The 21913-nt window shown below is 41.6% G+C and overlaps 3 protein-coding genes across 6 annotated transcripts; all 3 read right to left on the bottom strand.

Annotated features, from left to right (window-relative positions):
- Positions 1-553: 553 nt before the first annotated feature.
- On the bottom strand, positions 554-6632 carry LOC135940767 (neprilysin-4-like). Its single transcript, XM_065485810.1, has 21 exons — positions 6508-6632; positions 6382-6454; positions 6224-6330; positions 6119-6172; positions 5902-6063; positions 5168-5251; positions 4879-5108; positions 4691-4816; positions 4436-4630; positions 3535-3645; positions 3335-3473; positions 3153-3273; positions 3003-3099; positions 2608-2784; positions 2438-2553; positions 2321-2379; positions 2222-2270; positions 2097-2164; positions 1910-2037; positions 1683-1850; positions 554-1029 (listed from the first exon to the last, which is right to left on the bottom strand). Exons 1-21 carry the CDS (start codon positions 6599-6601, stop codon positions 856-858), a joined length of 2532 nt encoding a protein of 843 aa, XP_065341882.1. The 5' UTR covers positions 6602-6632; the 3' UTR covers positions 554-855.
- Positions 6633-6905: 273 nt separating this feature from the next.
- On the bottom strand, positions 6906-13498 carry LOC135940881 (endothelin-converting enzyme 2-like). Its single transcript, XM_065485977.1, has 21 exons — positions 13432-13498; positions 13276-13378; positions 13116-13222; positions 13004-13057; positions 12780-12941; positions 11956-12042; positions 11673-11896; positions 11462-11617; positions 11203-11409; positions 11048-11149; positions 10856-10994; positions 9722-9839; positions 9564-9660; positions 9329-9505; positions 9162-9265; positions 8181-8239; positions 8073-8121; positions 7946-8013; positions 7757-7887; positions 7528-7698; positions 6906-7093 (listed from the first exon to the last, which is right to left on the bottom strand). The coding sequence occupies exons 1-21, from the start codon at positions 13496-13498 to the stop codon at positions 6920-6922; spliced, it is 2556 nt and encodes an 851-aa protein (XP_065342049.1). The 3' UTR covers positions 6906-6919.
- A 1187-nt stretch (positions 13499-14685) lies between these two features.
- Hr96 (Nuclear hormone receptor HR96) lies at positions 14686-21802 on the bottom strand. 4 transcript variants are annotated; one of them, XM_065482045.1, is made up of 9 exons: positions 21722-21802; positions 18431-18504; positions 18212-18377; positions 17926-18141; positions 16552-17009; positions 15771-15990; positions 15512-15712; positions 15249-15458; positions 14686-15193 (listed from the first exon to the last, which is right to left on the bottom strand). In XM_065482045.1, exons 1-9 carry the CDS (start codon positions 21761-21763, stop codon positions 14993-14995), a joined length of 1788 nt encoding a protein of 595 aa, XP_065338117.1. In that variant the 5' UTR covers positions 21764-21802; the 3' UTR covers positions 14686-14992. The 4 variants fall into 4 exon arrangements, with proteins under 4 accessions (XP_065338117.1, XP_065338116.1, XP_065338119.1 ...); XM_065482044.1 differs by having other exon boundaries at positions 18428-18504; positions 21722-21801; XM_065482047.1 differs by lacking the exon at positions 21722-21802 and adding an exon at positions 18557-18731 and having other exon boundaries at positions 18428-18504.
- Positions 21803-21913: the final 111 nt, after the last annotated feature.

Below are 21913 nucleotides of genomic sequence, written 5' to 3'. Positions count from 1 at the left end.
GAAAGCGGAAATGAAACAACCATACCCACGAACTTCACACAAATAAACCCCGACAAATTTACCTTACGTCCATTGTTCATCGAGAAAAGGGAGTAAAATTTTTTTGGGGTGATTAGCGGGATATCAATTGAAATTCCATCGTTTGACTGCGAGCGTACTCGATTCGCTGTCTTTAACAACTCATTGTCTAACTCCCAAGTGAAAAACGATAATTGTGTCATCTTTTATTTGTATAACCTGTCCCACTGCTTACTGTTCTTTCACAAATCCTTTGTTTATTTATCTGCTGTGATGAATGGAAAAAGACACGCCAATTTTGGAAGGTTGAAACGGTTTTTTCGAGCAAGGTTCTAAAAATTGTACAGGCCTGATGCAGAAGAAGCGTCGCTCTAAATTTAATAAATTCGTTTTTGATGAGTTGTCAATTAAAAAAACAGTTTCAAGTTTGTTAAAGTTGCTTGCAAATATCGGTCAAGTTGACTCGAATCGTTTATTTTTTATTTTATTGGAAATTTGATTATGTTTATGGGTGCTCGCATAATATAAAATTAAAACGCTGGTATTTGTGAAGGATCAACCTGTGATGTATGCAACGTGAGGCGCACCAAAAATTCACAGGTTGCCTATACGTAAAAATTATTTTAATCACATCTCACAATCAGCTCTTCTATACAAATCTCAATACTGTATTACGTATTAAATTTGGTACAATGTGTATTTAATATCAATTAATTAAATTAATATAATTTAATTACAATTAAAATTTAGTTTACATTTAAGATTATTGCCAATCCAAACTCGGAATTCAGTGATTTCAACGCTCAATTTTCCCCCGAAATGGCAGATTGAGCAAATTCACCAAATCTCGCACTTTTTCTTTGGGTTCATCGTGGAACAGAAATCGCAGCCAAACGTGTTTGCGAAAATCCAGGAGTTGCTGACGGCGCCCCAAACGCGCGCCTCGCTTGGTGAGTGAGGGTCCGTCATGACGTACGCAATGGCTTTTTTGTCTGCACTCTGACAGCTCCACTGCCAACAGTTATTGGAAAATGGTCTATTATAATAGAGAACCCGACCGACGCGCATTCGGCCTGCGCAGATCCACTTTTTAGCGGCTCTGTGTCGAAATTACTGAAGCCATTGGTGTCAAAAGAAAGCGCATGAGTTGATCTGCAGTTTAAAGTCGAAACCATGACCGTGGGAATTAAAACAACCGAGAAATTCGCGTTTGAAAGTGTCTGGTAAGAAAGCTACGACCATAGAGACGTCTGCTAAAGAAGCACACGCTGTTCGAGCAGTCACGTGACTCAATCTCGTCCTCTCATTGGCTTAGAGAGCAAGCGTGAATCACTTTTGCTTCTTCCTTTCACTCCCTCCAAGCAGAGTGTTGGCCAATGAGATGGTGGGATTGAGTCACGTTACTGTTCTGCATCACTGCTGTCGCTAGTTATGTCCGTGAATGCAGATGTCTTTACTATCGCCTGCTCCAGCTGTAGATTTCTTCCCATACACTTTCAAACGCGAATTTCTCGGTTGTTTTAATTCCCACGGTCATGGTTTTAACTCTAAATTGTAGATGAACTCGTGCTCTTTCTTTTGACACCAATTTCGGCGTCAATTGCATAAGAAATTTGGCACAAACTCATTTAACATGGGAAAGATAGCTAATTACAATCACTCACGCCAGCGTAGAAAATGAAAAAGAGCTTTTCAGGGGAAAGCATTTCCAGTCCCGGAAGCAACTCTTTCAGGTCGGGCTTCTGTTTTCGCAACAACTGGTAGGACTCGAATGCAGCACGTATTCCGCCATTGTCGGCAATGTTTTCGCCCAACGTCAGTCGGCCATCAACCTACGAACAATTATTATTTCGATTGGCTGTTTGTAACAAAGCGGACGTTTCCTATATACAAATCCAAGTTCTTCGATGTACAGTTTTCCGTAGTGTTTGACAAAACACTTGGTTTTGTTGTCGTAGACGTCGGCCGTGTCGTTCACCCACCAGGATCGGTAGTTGCCATTCGCGTCGTAAAGCCGCCCTTATTTTGTAAACAAATAGTTTTTAAAATTATTATTGTACAAGCAAAAGGTTTCAAACCTGTATTGTCAAATCCGTGGGTTAGCTCGTGGCCCAAAATCACTCCTATGCCTCCGTAGTTCAAAACACTTTAATTTAATTAAAAATAATTAAAATATTGAGGTGACTTTTAGATGCAAACTTACTCAAGTCCAGTGTCGAAAAAGGGAAACCTTAAAATTCCCGCTGGGACAGCTAAAATTTATTATAAATATTTAGAGATACTTTTTGTATTTTTCACCGACTTATCAAATTGGTTTCCATGCTGTAAAACGCGTTGACAACCATCGGATCAGACGCCCACCTTCGCCATTACGAAGATTAATTTATTATGGAACAATTTTTTTAATTTTAAATCTTACTCCTCGCGATTTACTGGCTCATATAGTCGGCTAAACATTTCAAAGTAGTGGTATCGGACGATCTTCATGAAATTGCTTAAAAACTTTTTCTTGTCCTTCTTTTCAAACTTCTCGACCTGCAAGAGACTCTTATTTTGATCAAATTCTCAAAAATGGCACTTTAATCTTACCCCGGCGTAGTACATTGTCAAATTGGTGCTGTTTAGCGCCTCTTTCGGAAAGCCGATGTTAATTTTAGTGGTGTCTGCCTTTTCTATGACCGCCTGCTTTGTAACTTCGTCCATCCAATCCAACCCTCGCACCCTGCTCTTGAAGACGTCTTTAATTCCGTCGTACATTGTTCCAATCTATTGATTTATTGAGATTATTTTGGTTTTAAAATTAAAGACTGTCTTTGACGGAGTTTCTGAGCACACCAATCGATATTGTTTTAGCGGGGGAAAAAATCGCACGTCGCGCTGCACTTTTTTAACGGAAAAAACACCCACTTTACCTAATTCAACCCTCAGGAATCGATTGAATGCTAAAAAATTTCCTCAAAGACGGTCTTTAACAAATTATTAACCTTTTCGCTTGATCTGTTGACGAATCCAGGGTTTGCAAAATAGTGTCCGACGGCCACACCGAAGTATTTGCTAACCATGTACAAACATTTGTCTGATCTACATTTGAACAACCCTTATTAATTAATTTGAATTTTAATTGAAAAATTTACCTTTTACTAGGTCTGTATCTCGTGGCGTACAAGTCCGTCAAGTAATAATTTAGTGCGTTTCTCATTTTTTTGGTCGTGTGTTGCACACCGGCGTCGATTGCGAGCCACCATAAGATCGCCTCTGAAAATACAGAACAAATTTTTTAATTTTTTTAATGGTACAATTAAATTCGCAGACTTACCGACGGAGGAAGTGGAAGAGTTGGCCAAGGTGTTGGTCATGTGGGTGATGTAAGGCTCATAAATGTAGATCTCGCCGAGTTTGTCAGTGGTTACGTTCGTTCCTTCAAACACTTTGCTGAAGAGCACCTCCCAATTGATCTATATATTCAAAAGATTAGATTAATAAAGATTTAAATAATGTTGTAGCGTTTCTTTCTACCAGGTTCTTCCTTTCAGAATTATTTTCGCGCGTAATGTTGTCTGTGAATTCTTGCAGGTCTGAAAGGTTGAATTTTTTCATATCCATTTCTCTGAAAGTCCCGTTTAACGCCTGCAATTGGAATATTAGTTTTAAAGATTAAATTAAATAATTAAATTAATTTTTTAAAGTCGAAACAATGCGATTTATGATTTATAATTTTACTGGCTTCCGGTCGCCAGATCTCGCGAATGGGGAAAATAATTCGACACACCACACGTTTAAACAAAGGGAAATTTATCTGGGAACATTTTGAGACCAAATACGAGAAAATCTGACCAAAATTCTGGGACTGGATAGATTTTGAAGTTTAAAAAACGTGGTTTTGTCACTTTCTCCTTAAAAATAATATGGAAAATGGAAAATTCACCATGTTTTCCACAAGGGAGGGTTCCCACCTATTTCATCACAAGCGTAGGTCTAACGCCGGTCTGGAAACCGATTTCCAGATTTTTCGCGCCAATAGAAAAATTAAAATTAATTTTTTTTCGTTTTTTTGGCTTCGCGACGCGCTTATGTTCTCGTGAAAAAATGGTGTTATTTTTATTAAAATTCGGCAGTTTGTCCGATCGTTGACCACGAACCCTCATCAGACAGGTCTCGAATGGGGCTTCAACGTGGCATACCCTAAAGACCTTTTTCAGGGTACCTCGTGACCTGAGATCTGCTCCCAAGCTGGTTTTTGATTGATTTTTCAGTAATCTCGAGCACATTTGGCGATACTTGAATTTTAATCCTTGCCTTTACCGACCTTCCTCAGGTCACGTGACCTGAGGACTGATTTTTCATGGTTTTGCCGGTGCCTACGCTTACATTTTATTCTTTTGGTCAATTTTTCCATGAAGAATTGAAATAAACCAACCGTTCTAAGGGATTTCTCAAGTTGAATCAGTTTGTCAAGAGCTTTGTCCATTGCAGACAAGCTCTCATTCATCTTTTTCTCGTCTTCTTGCCGCTCAAACTGATTATTTGTGTTTGTCTGGTTCCCCTTGGTTGCATTGATTGCAATTTCGATCACGTTGCGCATGAACTTCTTTCTCAACGTAGTTGTCTTGCTCTGGGAACCAAGGATTGTCAGTTAAAATCCTTAAAATCTTAAAATTTCGATTTTATTTACCGGCAAACTCCGTTCGGCTTGCGACTCCTTGAGCGCCTCCTCAATGAATTCCCCGTCGGACATCAACTTTGCGTACTTTTTTCGATTTTTAAACGAGTAGGGCGTTGACCAGCTCGGAGGGTAGATCTAAAGTTTATAATGCTTTCATATTAGATAACACCATTTTTCATTCGTGATATGACATTGACCTTGACGCGTTTTAGGGAAGAGTTGTGCAGGTCTGGCGTGACGTAAACTCCGACGATAGCATCGATTCCCGCCCAACGGGTAAATGAACCCGCCGGTGCGGCCCATTGCCAGTTTCCAAGCGCCGATTCTCCCGCGTTGTCCTCGAATCTGAATAAAGCCGGCACCAAAGGCAAACCTATTTTTTTCAACAAGTCAAAGATCGGATTCATTCCCTCCTTGTCCATCGCGTCTAGAAAGGGAAATTTTTCTTTTAAATAATAATAAAGTTAAAAATATAAAATAGTTAACCTAAATCTAGGCATTCGTCATAAAGCTGTTTGGCCTGTTGCACCGGCAGAGGATCCTTAGACGTGGCTGGCTTTTCTAAAAAATCTGCGGTACATTTTTATAATTAAAGAATTGTCCGGGAAAAATCCAATGTATTGCAAAAAACTTTTTCTGCAATTATCAGGGCTGTGAATTTTAGACGATTGCCTGTTTTTTTCTAAACTTTAGATATAAATCCGTCTAAATAATTACATTTGACACGCAAAATTTTCCAAAAACATGATTTTTTTATGCTGTGAAAAATATTGATAGCAAAATTTAAACTGTGAACTGTGATGGTTCAAAATCCAGTGAGACGACACCAAACTTGACAATTTTGGGCATTTTTTCGCAATCTGACTCTCAGGGTAAGAACCTGAGGGTCGGAACCAACCTTTGGTGGTTTAATTTCGGTCGCCACAGTGCGCTGAAGGAAACAGCACACGGAAAATCTATTTTTTAAATGACGAGAACTTTTTCTAATTAAAGGTCAATGTTAAAAAATTAAAGCCTGAAAAATCAATTTCTCGGAAATGGTCGGAAAATATGATCTTGACTTTTGACCTACAACCTTTTCAGGGTGGGGAAAGTTGTTTAGGATGAAAAACTAGATCGTTTAGTGAAATTTTCAGGATGAAATCTCAACGCAATCAAAAGTTGCAGTTTTTTTTAATTTTCGCGCATTGCAAAATTGGCAAACCATGTTCTTGTAATACCTTTTATTTCCTGGTCGAGTTTTTTCCTTTTTAAATTAAACAAATTGATGTCGAGGCTGTCCCCTACGATTGGATTCGATTCTGAAAATCTCCCGCAGGCATATTGGTAGAAATCTTCACACGGATCTGCGTTAAAATCCATGTTCTGCATAACCAACGCAGCTGAAATGGTTTTTATTTTGTGCTTAGAAGAATAAATCTTAATTTAAGAAGGTACCTGAAGCCATGCATTCATCACTTCTGCACACCTTCGACTCGTCATAGGGCGGACCTTGGATTCATTTTTTAAAATTCAAATAATTCATCACTTATTCATTGTTACCTCTTAATAACAAAACAATCGCCGTGATAAATAGGGTACAGCAAATGGCGAGAAGGATGCCAACCCCGACAATTAATTGCTTTTCGCATCTGGATCTTTCTTTAAACCTGTAGGAAAATCATTAATATAAATCCCAGCAGTCTCAAATTTAAACTGACCAATTGAGAGCTTGCTTAGCATTTCGCTTCTTTCTCCCTCCAGTTGCAGTAAATTCACTCGTCGTTGCAGACGCTTAAATAAAATTAAATACAGAGCTACAAAACTATTCGAGATTTTTCCTATACTTGCTACGACGGCTCTTTCCTCGTCGGCCACCTCGACGTTGATTTTGTCCAGGCTGCGAACGGTGAACAGTCGCGGCTCACCTGTGGCACTCATTTTTTTTTTAAATTCAATGCGTGTTGGTTCGTCCCGGTGAAAAGCGAAACTGACCGGCTCTGGTATTCAGCAGGGGTGCGTTACTTGCACGCGCGCGCTGCCGATTGATTTATTTATAATTCATGGGCTAGCCTGATTGTCTGATTATGCGAGCAACACGACCAAGTAAACAGTCAAATTGCACAAGGCCGCCTAACAAGGTAACGATCGCCAAGGGCATTGACCATCATCTGAAAAGTAATTCAGGTCTCGTTAAAAGTGAAACCCGGCCACGGTTCATATCGATTTTTATTTAGAGCTTTTGGCACAAGTGGCTGTCTACCACAATTCACACTTTTCCATGGGGTGCATGGCCGAGTGCAGAGGACACTTCCACACTTCGGCGAAGTGTCGCGAGTTGCCCAGGGTGCCCCAGATTCTCGCCCGATTCGGAGCGTGGGCTTCGTTCAGCGACCACTTCATTGCGAGGAAACTGGATTGCTCGCACCACAACTAAAAAACAATTAATTATTTATTTAAATCATTAAAGACTTTAATTGACGAAGTTTCTGAGCCCACCAATCGATTCCTGAGGGTCGAATTAGGTAAAGTGGATGTTTTTTCCGTTAAAAACGTCCAGCATGACGTGCGAACTTTTTTTCCCGCCAAAACTTAATGAACGTATTTGCGAGAACTGCGCATGCGTGAGAGCTGGTTTGAGCACTTGCAGAGAGACAGCCAGTATAAATGACTTATTTGTCTGATGCAGCCAGCTCTCACGCATGCGCACTTCTCGCATTCATTTTGTTTTGGCGGGAAAAAAAGTTCGCACGTCATGCTGGACGTTTTTAACGGAAAAAACATCTTTTTTACCTAATTCGACCCTCAGGAATCGATTTGTGAGCTCAGAAACTTCATCAAAGACGGTCTTTGTCTGCAAAACGTACATTTGCAAAAATTAAATGTAGCAACTGCTCCGGCATCAGGTACTCGAGACCCGGGAGCAATTCTTGCAAATCGTCACCGCTTCTCTCCCGAAGCTTTTGGTACGCTCGCACCGAACCCCTGATTCCGCCGTTGTCTGCGATGTTTTCGCCCAGGGTCAGCATTCCGTTCACCTGCCAAATTAAATCAATTTAAATCCAAGTTTTATTCGGATTAGAGCAAAATATATACGTTTGCGTGCAGTTCTGGAATGCGAAATTTATTATACTGCTCGACGAAGCAAGAAGTGCGATTTTCGTACTCGATGGCCGTTTTATTCGTCCACCACGGCCGAAAGTTGCCATTTTCGTCATATAATCGGCCTGTGTAAAAACAGAAAATAAATATAACTTTCGTCGCATTTAAAATGTCTGTCTTAACCGTTATTATCAAAGCCGTGCGTCAATTCGTGGCCAAGAATGGAGCCAAGAGCGCCGTAATTGAGAACGCTATGGAAATAAAATTAATTTAATCGTCTAGTGATCAAAATACAGATTTAAATATTTACTCCATGCCCAGGTTGAAAAATGGAAACTGTAGAATGGCTGCTGGAACAGCTTTAAAAAAAGGACAATTAATTAGAAAGAGTCGTTTAATAAAATTTCAAAGTTCATACTTATAGTATTAGCCTGGAATGTGTGGTAAGCGTTCACATCTGTCGGGTCCGAAGCCCACCTGAAAATCACATTAAAATTATAGTTTCTCCTTTTACATATTAATCATACACTCAGGGTTGCAAAAAATCCACATTTTAAAAAAATCAGTGTGTATTTAATTATTTGTTCTTGGCCTTGACTTGAAAAATTGTAAGGGAGACATTTTTGGAGAAATTGAGGGAATTTTAAAGAAAAAAAATTAAGCCAAAAACTTTAAAATAGTGCAGATTTTGGGGGCGTTGGAGGCGGCGGGGGCGGGCGGAGGTGGTAACTGGACCTAAATTACGTAAAATTTTACGGCGAGTATTAAGAACTTTGGCTTTTTATTCTCCGATCCATAGGAGCCGAGTTATTAATTTTTTAAGTCGAAAAAAAACGCGATTTTTGACTTTTCAAACTTTTGTTTTCGGGGCCCAGGCGGGATCCGATGGGCCGGACAGCGCTGATTTGAGTATCAATCAATGCCCCTTGGTAGGACGCGTCCGCCCGTGTTCAATTTTAAAAAATTGGACCATATTTCGAATTATTACAAATTTTTTCGGCTAATTTTTCAAAAAAAGTCAAAATGGTTTTATTTTTGTTAAAATTTGGCCGTTCGTCCGATCGGCAACCACGACCACTCATCGGACAGGTCTTTGATTTCACTTTTACTTGGGGTACCTTAACAACCTTTTTCAGGGTATCCAAACCTGAGATCCACTCCGAGGCCGGTTTTTAATTTTTTTTCACTAATTTCGAGCAAATATTTGGCAAAAATCACCGGTGACTTCATACTCTTGCCTTTCACTGACCTTCCTCAGGTCACGTGACCTGAGGAGGACTGTTTTTTGGGGTTTGCCGTCGCTGTTGCTTATTTGAAAAATTGCCAGGGAGACATTTTTGGAGAAATTGAGGTAATTTTAAAGAAAAAAATAATTTCTTGCGCAAGAAATTATTCCTACACTTCATCTTGGTTGATTTTCAACAGTCCGATGAGCATATTTCTCGTGTGCAGTTGCTGGAGGGCGAGCAGGTTGTAGAAAAACTGGCCTTCTTCAAACTCGAGCTGTCGGTTGAGAAGAAAGGAAAATAATCAATGGAAAATTCGCCGTTAAGAAAGCAAACGCACCCCTCGATAGTAGTTCTCGACGCCACCCTCCGTGAGCAAAAAATCCGGAAACGCGATGTTCACCCTCATGGCGTTAACCTTTCTCAGGGTGGCCCTTCGCGTCTCCTCGTCCATCCAGTCCAGGGTGTTAACTCGGTCTATGAAGGACGAGCGAATGTCGTCCATCATTTGCCCAACCTGTCGGATTCATGTGTTTTTTGTGTCGGAAGAAAATAAATAAAAATGAATTGTTAACCTTCTCCCTGGCGGAGCGCACAAAGGACGGCGTGGCAAACAGGTAGCTCACAGCCATGCCCATCATTTTGTTTGACAAGCCGGCACAGTACATCGACCTAACGATCGACAAACAAATATTATAAATAATTGAGAAGAAATAAAATTGTTATAAGTGACCTGGAAGGCGCTGTCTGGCCGTAGGTCACGTCCTCGACGTACGCGAGGCGAAATTGGCGCAGCTGCCGGGTCGTGTGGAACAGACTGGCGTCTACCAGGAGCCACCACATCAGGGCCTCTGACGAAATAATTACAAATATTTTGGGAGGAAGGAAAATATGCAACCTGCCACGCAAGACTGCCAAGCGGGTTGCCTGCTCTGATCAGCAGGCGCTTAAATACAATTAAACGACCGTCTTTGACGAAGTTTCTGAGCACGCCAATCGATCCCTGAGGGTAGAAATAGGTTTTATTTATTCAAAGATGGTGTAAAATTGCCAATTTTACGATTTTCTTGCGCTTTGAATCACTTGCCACGCCCCCTTTATGAAGTTCCTGGGAAAACACGCCCTCATTTCAAAATTAACTCGATTTTTTGGTTAAATTGAGAAATTTTACGGATTTCCAGCACTTTTCAACGCATGTTAAACCTCCCCGGAGAACCACGCCCCCATTTCAGAATTTTCCGTGAATTCTCAGTCGAGTTTGTTTATTTTCCCGCTCTTTGTGACACGTTCCACACCTTCTTTTGTAATTTTTCTAAAATTCCCGCCCCCAATTCGAGATTCCCACGAGTTCTATTAGTAAAACCGTTAAATGTTTTTCGTGCCACGCCTCCTTTTCCGTTATCCGGAGAACCACGCCCTGCATTCCAAAGTTCCATCGATTTTTCTCTCAAATTTACGATTATCCCAGCCTTACTTGCAAAATGTGCCACGCCTCTTACTTAAAAGTTTCTAGGAACCACGCCCATTCCGACCAAAAAGTGCGGCGTGATATGCGAACTTTTTTTCCCGCCAAAACAAAATATGAATGCGAGAACTGCGCATGCGTCAGAACTGCCAAAGAAGTCATTCGTACTGGCGGTCTCTCTGCAAGTGCTCAAACCAGCTCTGACGCATGCGCAGTTATCGAATTATTGTTTTGGCGGGAAAAAAAGTTCCACGTCTCGCTGCACCTTTTTAACGGGAAAAACATCCACTCTACCTAATTCGACCCTCAGGAATCGATTGGTGTGCTAAGAAACTTCGTCAAAGACAGTCTTTAACCTTTTTGATTATTGCGAATTAATTGTTTTATTGAGATCTCACTCACCGACTGTTGCTGGCTGAGTGCTGGCGAGGATGGCAGCCAGATTTTGGACGTACGGCACATAAACCTGAATCTGATCTGTCTGACTCAGCGAGATGTTGGTGCCGTCGAAAATAACGGTGAAAAACAAGTCCCAATTGATCTGAATATAAATTCAATCAATCCTTTTGCCGACTTTAATTTAATTAATCTTACCGTGATATTTGCATTTTGCCCTGCTGCTCTGTCCGTCAGCTTCTGCAGTTCATCGACCGTGAGCATTTGGTAGTCCGAATTAGCGCCACTTCCGTTGTTAGCCTGTCGCAGATTGAATTATTTACTGATTAAGGTTAAAAATATTTTTCTCTCACCGCGTAGAGCATTCCTTCGAGTGCATACATTTGCTTGGTAGCAAAATCGACGGGAGCAAAGTCCTCGACCTGTTGTACCTCCGGGGTTTGCGCCAATTGCCTCCGGAATCGGGCCCGCCCGTACTCTGGTCCTTTGGCTATTCCGGATGCCATCACAGATTCGACCACTCGCCTCATGTAATCTTGCCTCAGCTGCACCTCTCGTTGCTAATTACAAATATTTTAGTAAAAAAAATCTCTCAAAAAGAATAAATTCGACCTGAGCTTGCTGTCTTTGGGGCGACAGCGACCTCTTCGGCCGATGGGAACGTTCAACCTTCTCAATGTACTTTCTGTCATGCAGCAACATATTTTTCTCCTTGTTCCTCCAGTTTCCCCCCGCGAGCAACGCGTTCTGCCAGTTGGGCGGCACGAGCTGAAAACTTAAATTTTAGACAAAAATCGATTAAATTTGAGGATTATTTGCTCACGCCTAGCATGTTTCTCGTGTTGTTTAGGGCGTCAGGGTAGACGGACACCCCTACGAAGAGATCAACCCCTGAGGCCCGTTTCGCCAGCGCCGCCGACCGCTGCCAGTTAAATCGGGAGCTGGGGGCGGCGGTCGCCCCCGATGTCAGCAAACTCGGCAGCGAAGGAATTTCCACCTTTCGCAGCAGGTTGCGCACAGGCTGAATTCCTTTCTGCTCCATCGAATCTGGTAATTTATTTATTTGATATTTAATGTTATTATTAATTTAATATATTAATTCGTACCTGTATCTACGCAGTCTGAGAAAAATCCTCGCAACTGCCGAACGGGGATTGGCTCGAAGGGAGAACTTTTTTTGAACATGAGCGTGTCTGAAAATGAATTGCGTTAATTTCGCGGATCAATGAATTCGCAAAAACGCGTTTTTCCGGAAAATAACATGGCATGAATATTTTGTAAGGCGCAGTTAAAGTTGATATTAAAAAATATGCTTAAAATTTGTCACATGACAAGTGTGAACGTTACAGAAAATTTCATTTTGCTGAATTTAATTTTTTTAAAACTCAAAAAATTGAAAATTTTGTAATTTTTGCAACTCCAAATCTCGATTTCTAACCATCAGAATTGCAAAAACGACCCACCGTTGGACTCGTCTCGACTTCCCCTGAGCAGCTAAAGGGTTTTAGGGGTTCCTACCCTCCACCCCCAATCGCTAAAATATTTTTAAAACTGCGAAAAATGCTTTTGAGTACATTTTTACTACAGCAAAATTACCAAAGGGTTGAAAAGGGTGGTGGGTTAGCACCCCTTAAACTCTTTAGCTTTACAGGGTAGGTTGATACGTGTCTGATTTTGCTTAGTTTTTGCAATTCTGATGGTTAGAACCCGAGATTTGGAGGTGCAAAAAACCCAAAATGTCGAAAAATATCATTTTTTATTTTTTTGTGGAATTTCTCAAAAACTAAAAATAGCACCACTCTGGTGAGAAAATTTAAATTTCTATTGTTTCTAATGTAAAATATTTTGATTTTCTTCTGATAAATGAATAAAAAATTGGAAAAAATGTGCTTTTTTTGCATTGCAAAATTGACAAACCCTTTTTTCGCACCTCTTATCTCGCGTTTGACACTGAGTTTTCGATCGAGAAACCAATCAGTGCTTTGGTCCGAGTCTGGGATCGGGTGATTCAGCAAGAAGTTTCCGCAAGCAAACTGGTAAAAATCGACGCAAGGGTCTGCGCTTGAGTCCATGTTTTGCAGCAGCATCGCGGCTTCAACATAAATTACCATGTTTTAATTTATCAAATTTAAAATATTTTTCAGCAAGCTATACCTGCGGCAATGCAGCTGTTCGACCGGCACACCTTTGATTCGTCGTAACCGTTTTCTGTTATGTGATTAACATTTTTAATATGATTAGCAGATAATTGAAAAAATGTCATTACTTCTCAGTGCGAACATCAAAGCGAGGGCAAATAAAATCAGGCTTATTCCGCACAGGGCCAAAATCACAGCAAGCAGTCTTTTTTCCTTTTTTGTTCTTGCTTTTAACCTGTGATTAGAGACGAGAATTAAATTTTACAGGAAAAGTGCGTAAAAGCAGACCATGAAAATCTTCTTTTGATTGCGACGTTTTGAGACAGTTTAGTTTTTCTTCCGAGGGAAACTGCTGCCGCTGGGGTAGTTGGCAAATCGTAGGGGTAGTTGACTGCAAAAACATTAATATTTAAATATTAAATTAAAACTATGAAATCGTCTCACTTTTCTCCGAAATGGTGTGGAAATTCCTCGGGCTCTTGGTGAATAAAACGTCATTGCGCGCAATCATCGTCACCACACTGGCTTTCAAGTCTAAAAATGAAGGTTAGCTACTAGCTAGCCATCCAGAAATTCGATCCAGCAGCTGGACAGCGCCGAGCGCTTGCTGTTCGCGCCTGTGCCATTGATTAATATCTCTACATTAATGCGTGGCTACAGCCGCGCCGGTGATTACACATTAATTTCGAGCCAAAATTAATACAAATACCCTTACAAAATTATTTTTCTTTATTTCATTAAACAATTTAAATTTATTAGACCTAATTATTGTATTAAAAAGAGTAGAAAACACCAATTTTATTTATTTATGTTGAATTATTTATTTGATTTATGCAAATTTAAACTTTTACATAGAATAATAAACATTTGCAAGGATTTCTGAGAAATTTTGGAACTGACCAAACGGTTAAAATGAATGAATTATTTTTGTGTGAACCATTGTCGCCATTAGCAACCGCTGATGGAGGCGCGCATTGTCAGTTGAGTGGTGTGACAACAAAAAGGGAAACATACGCACAACACCAACATGTCGGCCTTGAACTACTCTAAAAACAGTGTCAGATTGAATTCAGGTTACGGAAGGGAGTGAGTGAGTGAGAAATCGTGTTTGATGAAAAGTCAATAAGTGTGTCAAAAAAATATAGGAACCGTTTATTTAAGAAAAGATAATGAAACCATTTCCTTTTTGTATATGAGCGTCTAACGCTGGATTTATTTTTTAAATTATAATAAAATATACGTACAGTAATAACACAGAACAGCAAATTCGTTAGTTTAATCGTACTCCACAACATAGATATAAATCTGCAATATAATAGATATAGCTGGAATATTCGAAAACATAATAATAAGAAAAGGAAACCCTGGAAGGAACCTCCTGATGCACTACGATAATTTTAAAGACTGTCTTTGACGAGTTTCTGAGGACACCAATCGATTCCTGAGGGTCGAATCAGGTAAAATGGATGTTTTTACCAAAGAACTTTTTTCCCGCCAAAACAAAATTAACGTATTTGTGAGAAGTGCGCATGCGTGAGACCTGGTTTGAGCACTTGCAGAGAGACCACCTGAGTGAATGACTTCTTTGTCACATCCAGCCAGCTCTCACGCATGCGCACTTCTTCTCACAAATACATTAATTTTGTTTTGGCGGGAAAAAAAGTTCGCACGTCGCGCTGCACTTTTAGGTCAGAAAAAACATTCCCTTAACCTAATTCGACCCTCAGGAATCGATTGGTGAGCTCATTAATTTCGTCAAATACGGCATTTAAGAGCCAAATACGCTTTTAAAAAGGTTTGCCTCTTTAAATGCTTGGAAAATCCTTCTAGAATTGCCTGCAATTAAAGGAACTGTTTTGAGAAAGGGTTCCGCATTTACAGCTGCATTAATTTCCGAGTCGAAATTGTCAAATAAAGAACAAAAAACTATCACACGGAGGCGAAGACGTCAAGATCACGAAACTGGCGTTTTTGGAGTCAGGTACAATAATTTAATTGGGCGAGGTTAGCGCTGCTTCAGGTCAAAGATTTCAATGAGCAAGGGTTCGACGTCGCGCGGATTCACGTCCAGGTAAACACGCACGTGGTCCTCGTTCAACTTGTGCAGCTCTGCCATCTTCTGAATGAGCTTCAGAAAGACAGAACGCGCTTCGCAGCCTTGGAACTTGCTTTCTAAATAGCGCCGCAGCAGATAGTAGTAAGAATTCTGCAAAAATTAATTAATATAAATTTTCTTCTCGGACTAATTCAGTTTAATTCACCTGCTCTAGTTTGATGACGTCCTGGTGGACAACGTTCGCTCTGTCAGGCGTGAAAAGGGTGATGGCACCCAGCAGCAGCATGATGCTCTCGTCGTTCCGCCAGGCAGCCTCGAAGGTTTGCAGAAAGCGCTGGTGCTCTTGGTAAATGTTGCCTCGCGCCTCCTTCAACACGTCGACCCTGACGTTGAGACGCTCCTGGCTGTGCGGAATCTGGAAATATAATCGGTTTTGCTGGGTTTGTCGTTTAGGCAGGAGTGAATTACCTTCCAAGCGGCGTTGTCGGGGTCGTAGGTCATGGCACTTCGCAGAATCATCATTTCGGTGCAGCCGCCCTTGAGCAGAGCGACTTGGTCCTCTTGGCACATGTTTTTAAAGGCGCTGATCTTCTTGGCCATTTTGATCAGCCGCCTGATGGCGATTGCGGTAAGATTAATCACGTCTAGCAGCATCGGTCCCTGGCCGTCCTGTTTTAAATAAATAATAATCTCAGGGGTTTCCAGTTTGGAGTCAATTTAAACTCACGCTGAACTTTGAGTCTTCACCGACGAGGGCATTCAGGTCGTCGTCCAAGGGGGCCAGCAGCGCCTTGTTGGCCACCACCAGTTCGTTGAGCTTTGCCCGTTCCGACTCGTTCAGCGGTCGGTTGTTATTAGCTGCTGCTCGAGCTCCGTAAGCTTCGAATTCCAGTTTAATCGCCTCACTTAAAATCGACTCGATCGAGTCAGGAGAAAACGCACTTTTGCTAAAAAAAAAGGAAAAATACAACATGAATTAAATTATAAAAATCGCGTCGTATGACGATTTTAAACATCTTTTAACTTAGGGGATGTAGAAGGGTTGGGGGTGAGCACCCTGAAAACTATTCTCATCGCTAGGGGAAGTCAAGCCAAGTCCAACGGTGGTCAGTTTTTGAATTTCTGACTTTTAGAACCCGAGATTTGGAAGTCCGAACATTAAAAAAATAAAAAAATCGGGGTTTTCGAAATTTAAAATTCAATTTATCAAAAACGAAGCCAAAAAGACTATCTCAAATTTACACACAAGTTCTCACGTACCCTGAGACCACTTTTCAGCAGTTTTTTAATTTTTTAAGTTTAAAAAATCATAAAAAACGCCCGGAACTGTTCGAAAATGAACTTTGACCTCGTCCGATGAGCTTTAACCTCGACCGATGACCTCAATTTTGGTGTTCATTCGATCGGGCTTGACGAGAGGAATTCAACGAACGTCTTATCTTTCAAATTCCACCAGCTCAAAATGATTTATTGAATTCTCTTCTCAAAAATTAAATTCACCCTTTTACCTTGAGGATTGTGGAGGGGGTGGCGCTCGTTCGGCAGGTGCTTCATAGGAGCACGAGTCGTTGTTTGGCGAGGGCGTGGCAAGAAAGGCCGTGGGCAGCGGGGGCAGCCCCGGTGGCGAGAGGGGCTCGAATTTTATTTCGTCGGCGTGCGGCGAACTCCTCGTCCGCGCGTTCACCAGGTCGGCCGAGTCGCTCGACGAGTTCTCCACGGAGGACGGACCGATCAGCGAGGACAGCAGCGGTAGCGGGCCCAGCCCCAGCGTCCCTCGGGCCCCTGTCGTGGGCTGCGCGGGCACCGGCAGCGTCCCTTCCGCCGCTTCCAGACGCGGCTGCGGCGACGTGATGACGCTCACGGCCACGGAGGAGGAACTCGATGGACTCGACGGGCATGGAGAGTGGTTTGGCGAGCAAATGACGAGTCCGCCGGCTGAATCTTCCTCTTCCTCCAGCTTTCTCACCTAAAAATTTAAAAAAAAGTTACCCTTGACCAAACTCGTTCCTTAACTTTCTGTGTAAAAAAAATCGGAAAAGTTGTAAATTTTGGCGTAAAAACCGAGGAATTAATGCATTTTGTCGCTAGGAGGCGTATTTTCAAGTCAGAAAACAAATTCGGAAAAAATGTGAATTTAAAAAAAATTAAAACTTTAAAAAAGCGAAGATTTTGGGGGCGTTGGAGGCGGCGGGGGCGGGCGGAGGCAGTGATTGGGCCTATAATACGCAGAATTTTACGGCGAGTATAAAGATTTTTGGTTTTTAACTCTGCGACCCATAGGAGAGGAGTTATTAATTTTTAAAGTAAAAAAACGCGATTTGTGACATTTCAATATTTTATTTTCGGGGCCCAGGCGGGGCCCTATGGGCCGGACGGCGCAAGTTTGGGTACCAATCGATGCCCCTTGGTAAGGCGCATCTGCTCGTATGCGGTTTTCCAAAATTGGATCATTTTTCAAATTAATACGATTTTTTTTCGGCTAATTCTTCGACAAAGTCGAAATTTTCAAAAAATGGTTTTATTTTTATTTAAATTCGGCCGTTTGTCCGATTATTGATCACGATCCCTCATTGGACAGGCTTTCACCTGCGGTACCCTAACGACCTTTTTCAGGGTACCCTGACCTGAGATCCGCTCCGAGGTCGGATTTTAATGATTTTTCACTATTTTCGAGCAAATATTTAGCAAAACTCGACGGCGACTCTACACCCTTGCCTTCCACCGACCTTCCTCAGGGCAAGTGACCTGAGAAGGACTGTTTTTCACGGTTTGCCGGCACCATTGCTTATTTTTTAGTCTTTTCTGCCTGGACAGACAGCGCCCCTTCGGAGGCCTGAAGGGTCCAAGGGGCGCAAGCCACTTTTTTAATTAAATAAAATTACCTTTGAAGGCCTATTTGAGTCTGGTTGTTTGTGATTGTCCTGCCTCTTGGCTCTGTTCTGCTCGATTTTAATTTTCTTGAGGTGCTTGTCCTCCTCGGACATGATCCAGTCCTTGCGCATGCCGATGTCGAAGCACTTCTGCAGCCTGCATTTCTGGCAGAAGCGCCGGGTCACCGCCGTGATGCTGCAGTTGCCCGTGAAAGGACAGCGAAAGTCCTGCCAATTAAATCATGACACGAGAAAAATAACGTCAGGGGCCGTTTAGCTGCGAGAATGAGAGCGCCACCTTGTTTTTGAGGGCGTTTCTGCGGAAGAACGCCTTGCACGACTCGCAGGTGACGGCGTTGAAGTTGTGTCCGAACGCCTTGTCCCCGCAAACGCCGCACACCTTGCTGCCTTTCGATACGTCCGAGTCCTCGGCCGAGTCCGTAGACATCGCAGCCTCTCGGAAGCTAAAAATTAATCCGTAAATTTACGAAATTGGCCGAAAATTCAAACTGACAACCTTGCCGGCGCCTCAGGGTAGAGTCCAAAGGTCGGAATCCACGTCGGAATTAGATCCTGGGTCTCCTCATCGTGCTGAAAAACACATGAATTAAATTTTTTAATTGATTTTCCGAATTTCCCTCACCGAGACAGTAAAATTCAAGAAGAATTAGCCATTAGATGCGTGATTTTGCTTTGCGCCAGGAAAAAGCAATTGACATAGGAGGCCCCCAAAGCAATTCGTTGTCCTTCAGACGTGACAGATTAATATTTTGATTGAGCCCCAAGTCGCATAACGGAGAACGGAGAAAATAATAATTTGTTATTTAGAAAACATATGGCCGAGAGCGACGGCAGCGCTCGAGTTTCCGAAAAGGCCGCCCTGCGCGAAGGAAATTTAAAGAGCGCAGTCTATCATCATGCAATGCATCTCGATCTGTTGTTTCCGCGGCTGTGAAATTGCTTGGATGTAAAAATGTGTTCAAAAACTGTAAGTACAAATGAATTTCTGTACATAGTCTTGATTTTTTAAAACATAACTTATTTGTTAAATAAACACTTTTAAAGGGGCGCGCGCGTAATAAAAATTTACTTAATTTTGGCTCGCAATGCATCAACTTCTAATTAAAGAGGATTTTGATGCTGCAAAATCGTGGAAAATGCTTTTTAATGCATGAACTCGTTCCTGAAGATTCCGTTGAAGCAAAAATTGATTGAATTAGCAGCGTAAATTGTTGAGAAAAGTGGCTGCAAATTGTAAGGACTGTCTCCTTACTCGAAAATCAATTTTATTTCACAACAGAGTTTCACTAAAAGGTTACATACGTTGTTGCATAGATCTCGACCGGAGGAATTGAGATCTGTTAAGAAAATGGGGTCAAACGCTGGAAATTTTTGAGAAAATTTGAAAATTTTGAATTTTTACTCTTTGATTATAGCATATTGTTTATTTGCATCCAATAATTCAAATATTTTTTATTGTTTCCCTGTATCAATCCACTAAAACTTTCATGGCGAGTCTTAAGAACTTTGGTTTTCTACTCTACGACCCATAGAAGCCGAGCTATTAATTTTTTAAGTTGAAAAAACGCGATTTGTGACATGTCAAAATTTTGTTTTCGGGGCCCAAGCGGGGCCCTATGGGCCGGACGGCGCCAATTTGGGTACCAATCGATGCCCCTTGGTTAGGCGCGTCTGCCCGTCTTTAGTTTTCCAAAATCAGACCATTTTTCGAATTTTTATGAATTTTTTTCTGCCGATTTTTCGAAAAAGTTGAAATTGTAGCGGTTCCCGCTTATTGGCGTTAACTTAGTTTGTAACCTTTAGATGTCACTTGTAACTGTATGATAAGCTTTTCTCATTTACCCTGTATAATCCACCTTCACTGACCGCTCACCTACGCACGCATACGGTCATGTCGCATTTACCTCTCCGGCCGAAAGTATAATGTCGTGCGCATATATGACGCTTGTAATAACTTATAGACCCGAAGATAATACCGGGGTAAGCATTGTATTTAACTGTGATAATAATTATTGTTATTCTCGACTCGCATATTGATGCGTTAATTAATTGTTTATATATTGACTTTCCTTTGAGATTTTATTGTGAATATTTATTATGTAATATTTACAGTCTTAATTATGGATTAAATCTTCGTCTACAAAGGAACCAGATGCATTTCCTTTTGGCTCGAACCGAGTAACCCACATTTGGTGACCCCGACGTGACGCACGGAAATTTGCCCATAGACGCGGAAATTCAGGAAATTTGAGATGAGAAGATGACATTCCTCACGCCCTGAAATTCCGAATCCACCTTCCAACGCAGCCCAACAACTTCAGATATTTCAACAATTATTTGAGAGAACTTTTATGTGGTAAAATTTATATTTCGAGCCAGTGACATTTCCCAAATTTCATTCGCAACGAACATTTCATAGCCAGTGATAGATTCCAGTAATTCTTAACTCGCCGTGAATTTGTTTAAATTGTTAACGCGCATTCTTGCCCACAAGTTTGTAATTTTAATCCCTTTGTGAAGCCAAGTAATTCCTTGAGTGCTCAACATACGCTTTTAAAATTTTGCTAATCGGTCTATGAGTCGAATCTTTCGCCTTCACTGCTCGCGCTACTGATGTCCTAGGGTCACGTCGCCCTGACATGCTACTGCGCTAGAGCCCCTCACGACCTAGAGTCATTGTCGCTCTGTCGTCGCATAACGTTTCGCCGCTGCACGCCGGGGAAGCCGAGGACTGTTGCGAGCGGCCGCCTCGAGCCCCCCAGTCCCTTCCTTACCGATTTGGTATCGTTTTGGACTCAGTCGAGTCAACGCCGCGCCGTGCCCGAACGTTCCTTCGTCTTTGATTCATCCGCGCCGCGCAACCGCCGGCTAGGACCATCATCGACAAACGCATCCGCGAACACTCACAGCCCTCTGCTAGCATTACAGCAGAAGTGAGACAATCTCGGTTTGCATTTCAACCAACTCTTTATGACTGTACTGTCCGAAAAGCATTCATTCCTCAAGATTTATTTTGTAAAACGCAATTTGTTTCTTTCCGGCTTCCAGCCTCAAAGGGGGGGCACTGTAGCGGTTCCCGCTTATTGGCGTTAACTTAGTTTGTAACCTTTAGATGTCACTTGTAACTGTATGATAAGCTTTTCTCATTTACCCTGTATAATCCACCTTCACTGACCGCTCACCTACGCACGCATACGGTCATGTCGCATTTACCTCTCCGGCCGAAAGTATAATGTCGTGCGCATATATGACGCTTGTAATAACTTATAGACCCGAAGATAATACCGGGGTAAGCATTGTATTTAACTGTGATAATAATTATTGTTATTCTCGACTCGCATATTGATGCGTTAATTAATTGTTTATATATTGACTTTCCTTTGAGATTTTATTGTGAATATTTATTATGTAATATTTACAGTCTTAATTATGGATTAAATCTTCGTCTACAAAGGAACCAGATGCATTTCCTTTTGGCTCGAACCGAGTAACCCACAAAATCTTTAACAAAATGGTTTTATTTTTATTAAAATTCGGCCGTTTATCCGATCCTCGACCACGACCCCTCATTGGACAAGTCTCAGACGGGGCTATTACCTGGTATACCCTGACGACCTTTTTCAGGGTACCGCGACCTGAGATCCACTCCGAGGCTGGTTTTTAATGCTTTTTCACCAATTCCGAGCAAATATTTGGTGATAATTGCTTTTCACCGACCTTCCTCAGGTCAAACGACCTGAAGAGGACTGTTTTTTGCGATAAATAAAAATATGAAAACGCTACTTACAAGGCTCCTGAGCCAAACGTTCCTTTTCCAACTCTTGATCATCCTCAAGAAAAATCTAAACTCATTCCAAATTCACGCGATCATCTTGTGAAAGTTCTGGGGCGATTGATCATGACCAGAGCAAAATTCAAGAGTTTGTCTGTCTTATCTCTAATCAGGCGCTGCGTTGATAACAAATTTACGCGTAAAGCC

This window comes from Cloeon dipterum, chromosome 3, assembly GCF_949628265.1.
Source record: "Cloeon dipterum chromosome 3, ieCloDipt1.1, whole genome shotgun sequence".
Taxonomy (NCBI): domain Eukaryota; kingdom Metazoa; phylum Arthropoda; class Insecta; order Ephemeroptera; family Baetidae; genus Cloeon; species Cloeon dipterum.
The sequence above is the reverse complement of the archived record's forward strand: the minus strand, read 5'-3'. Positions and strand labels throughout refer to the sequence as shown.

Bases quoted from the DNA above. Each gene is read 5' to 3' on its own strand.
- LOC135940767 (XM_065485810.1), bottom strand. From the start codon at position 6,601: ATGAGTGCCACAGGTGAGCCGCGACTGTTCACCGTTCGCAGCCTGGAC. The intron at 2,554-2,607 runs GTAAGATTAAAG...AGTCTCTTGCAG, and splicing joins TGACAATGTACTACGCCGGG to GTCGAGAAGTTTGAAAAGAA. The intron at 1,851-1,909 runs GTATATAGGAAA...AATTGTTCGTAG, and splicing joins ACATCGAAGAACTTGGATTT to GTTGATGGCCGACTGACGTT.
- LOC135940881 (XM_065485977.1), bottom strand. From the start codon at position 13,498: ATGATTGCGCGCAATGACGTTTTATTCACCAAGAGCCCGAGGAATTTC. The intron at 13,379-13,431 runs GTGAGACGATTT...ATGTTTTTGCAG, and splicing joins CCACACCATTTCGGAGAAAA to TCAACTACCCCTACGATTTG. The intron at 9,661-9,721 runs GTCACTTATAAC...GTCGATCGTTAG, and splicing joins GGCCAGACAGCGCCTTCCAG to GTCGATGTACTGTGCCGGCT.
- Hr96 (XM_065482044.1), bottom strand. From the start codon at position 21,763: ATGATCAAGAGTTGGAAAAGGAACGTTTGGCTCAGGAGCCTT. The intron at 18,378-18,427 runs GTCAGTTTGAAT...ATTAATTTTTAG, and splicing joins CCTGAGGCGCCGGCAAGGTT to CTTCCGAGAGGCTGCGATGT. The intron at 15,713-15,770 runs GTGAGTTTAAAT...TATTTAAAACAG, and splicing joins GTGAAGACTCAAAGTTCAGC to GACGGCCAGGGACCGATGCT.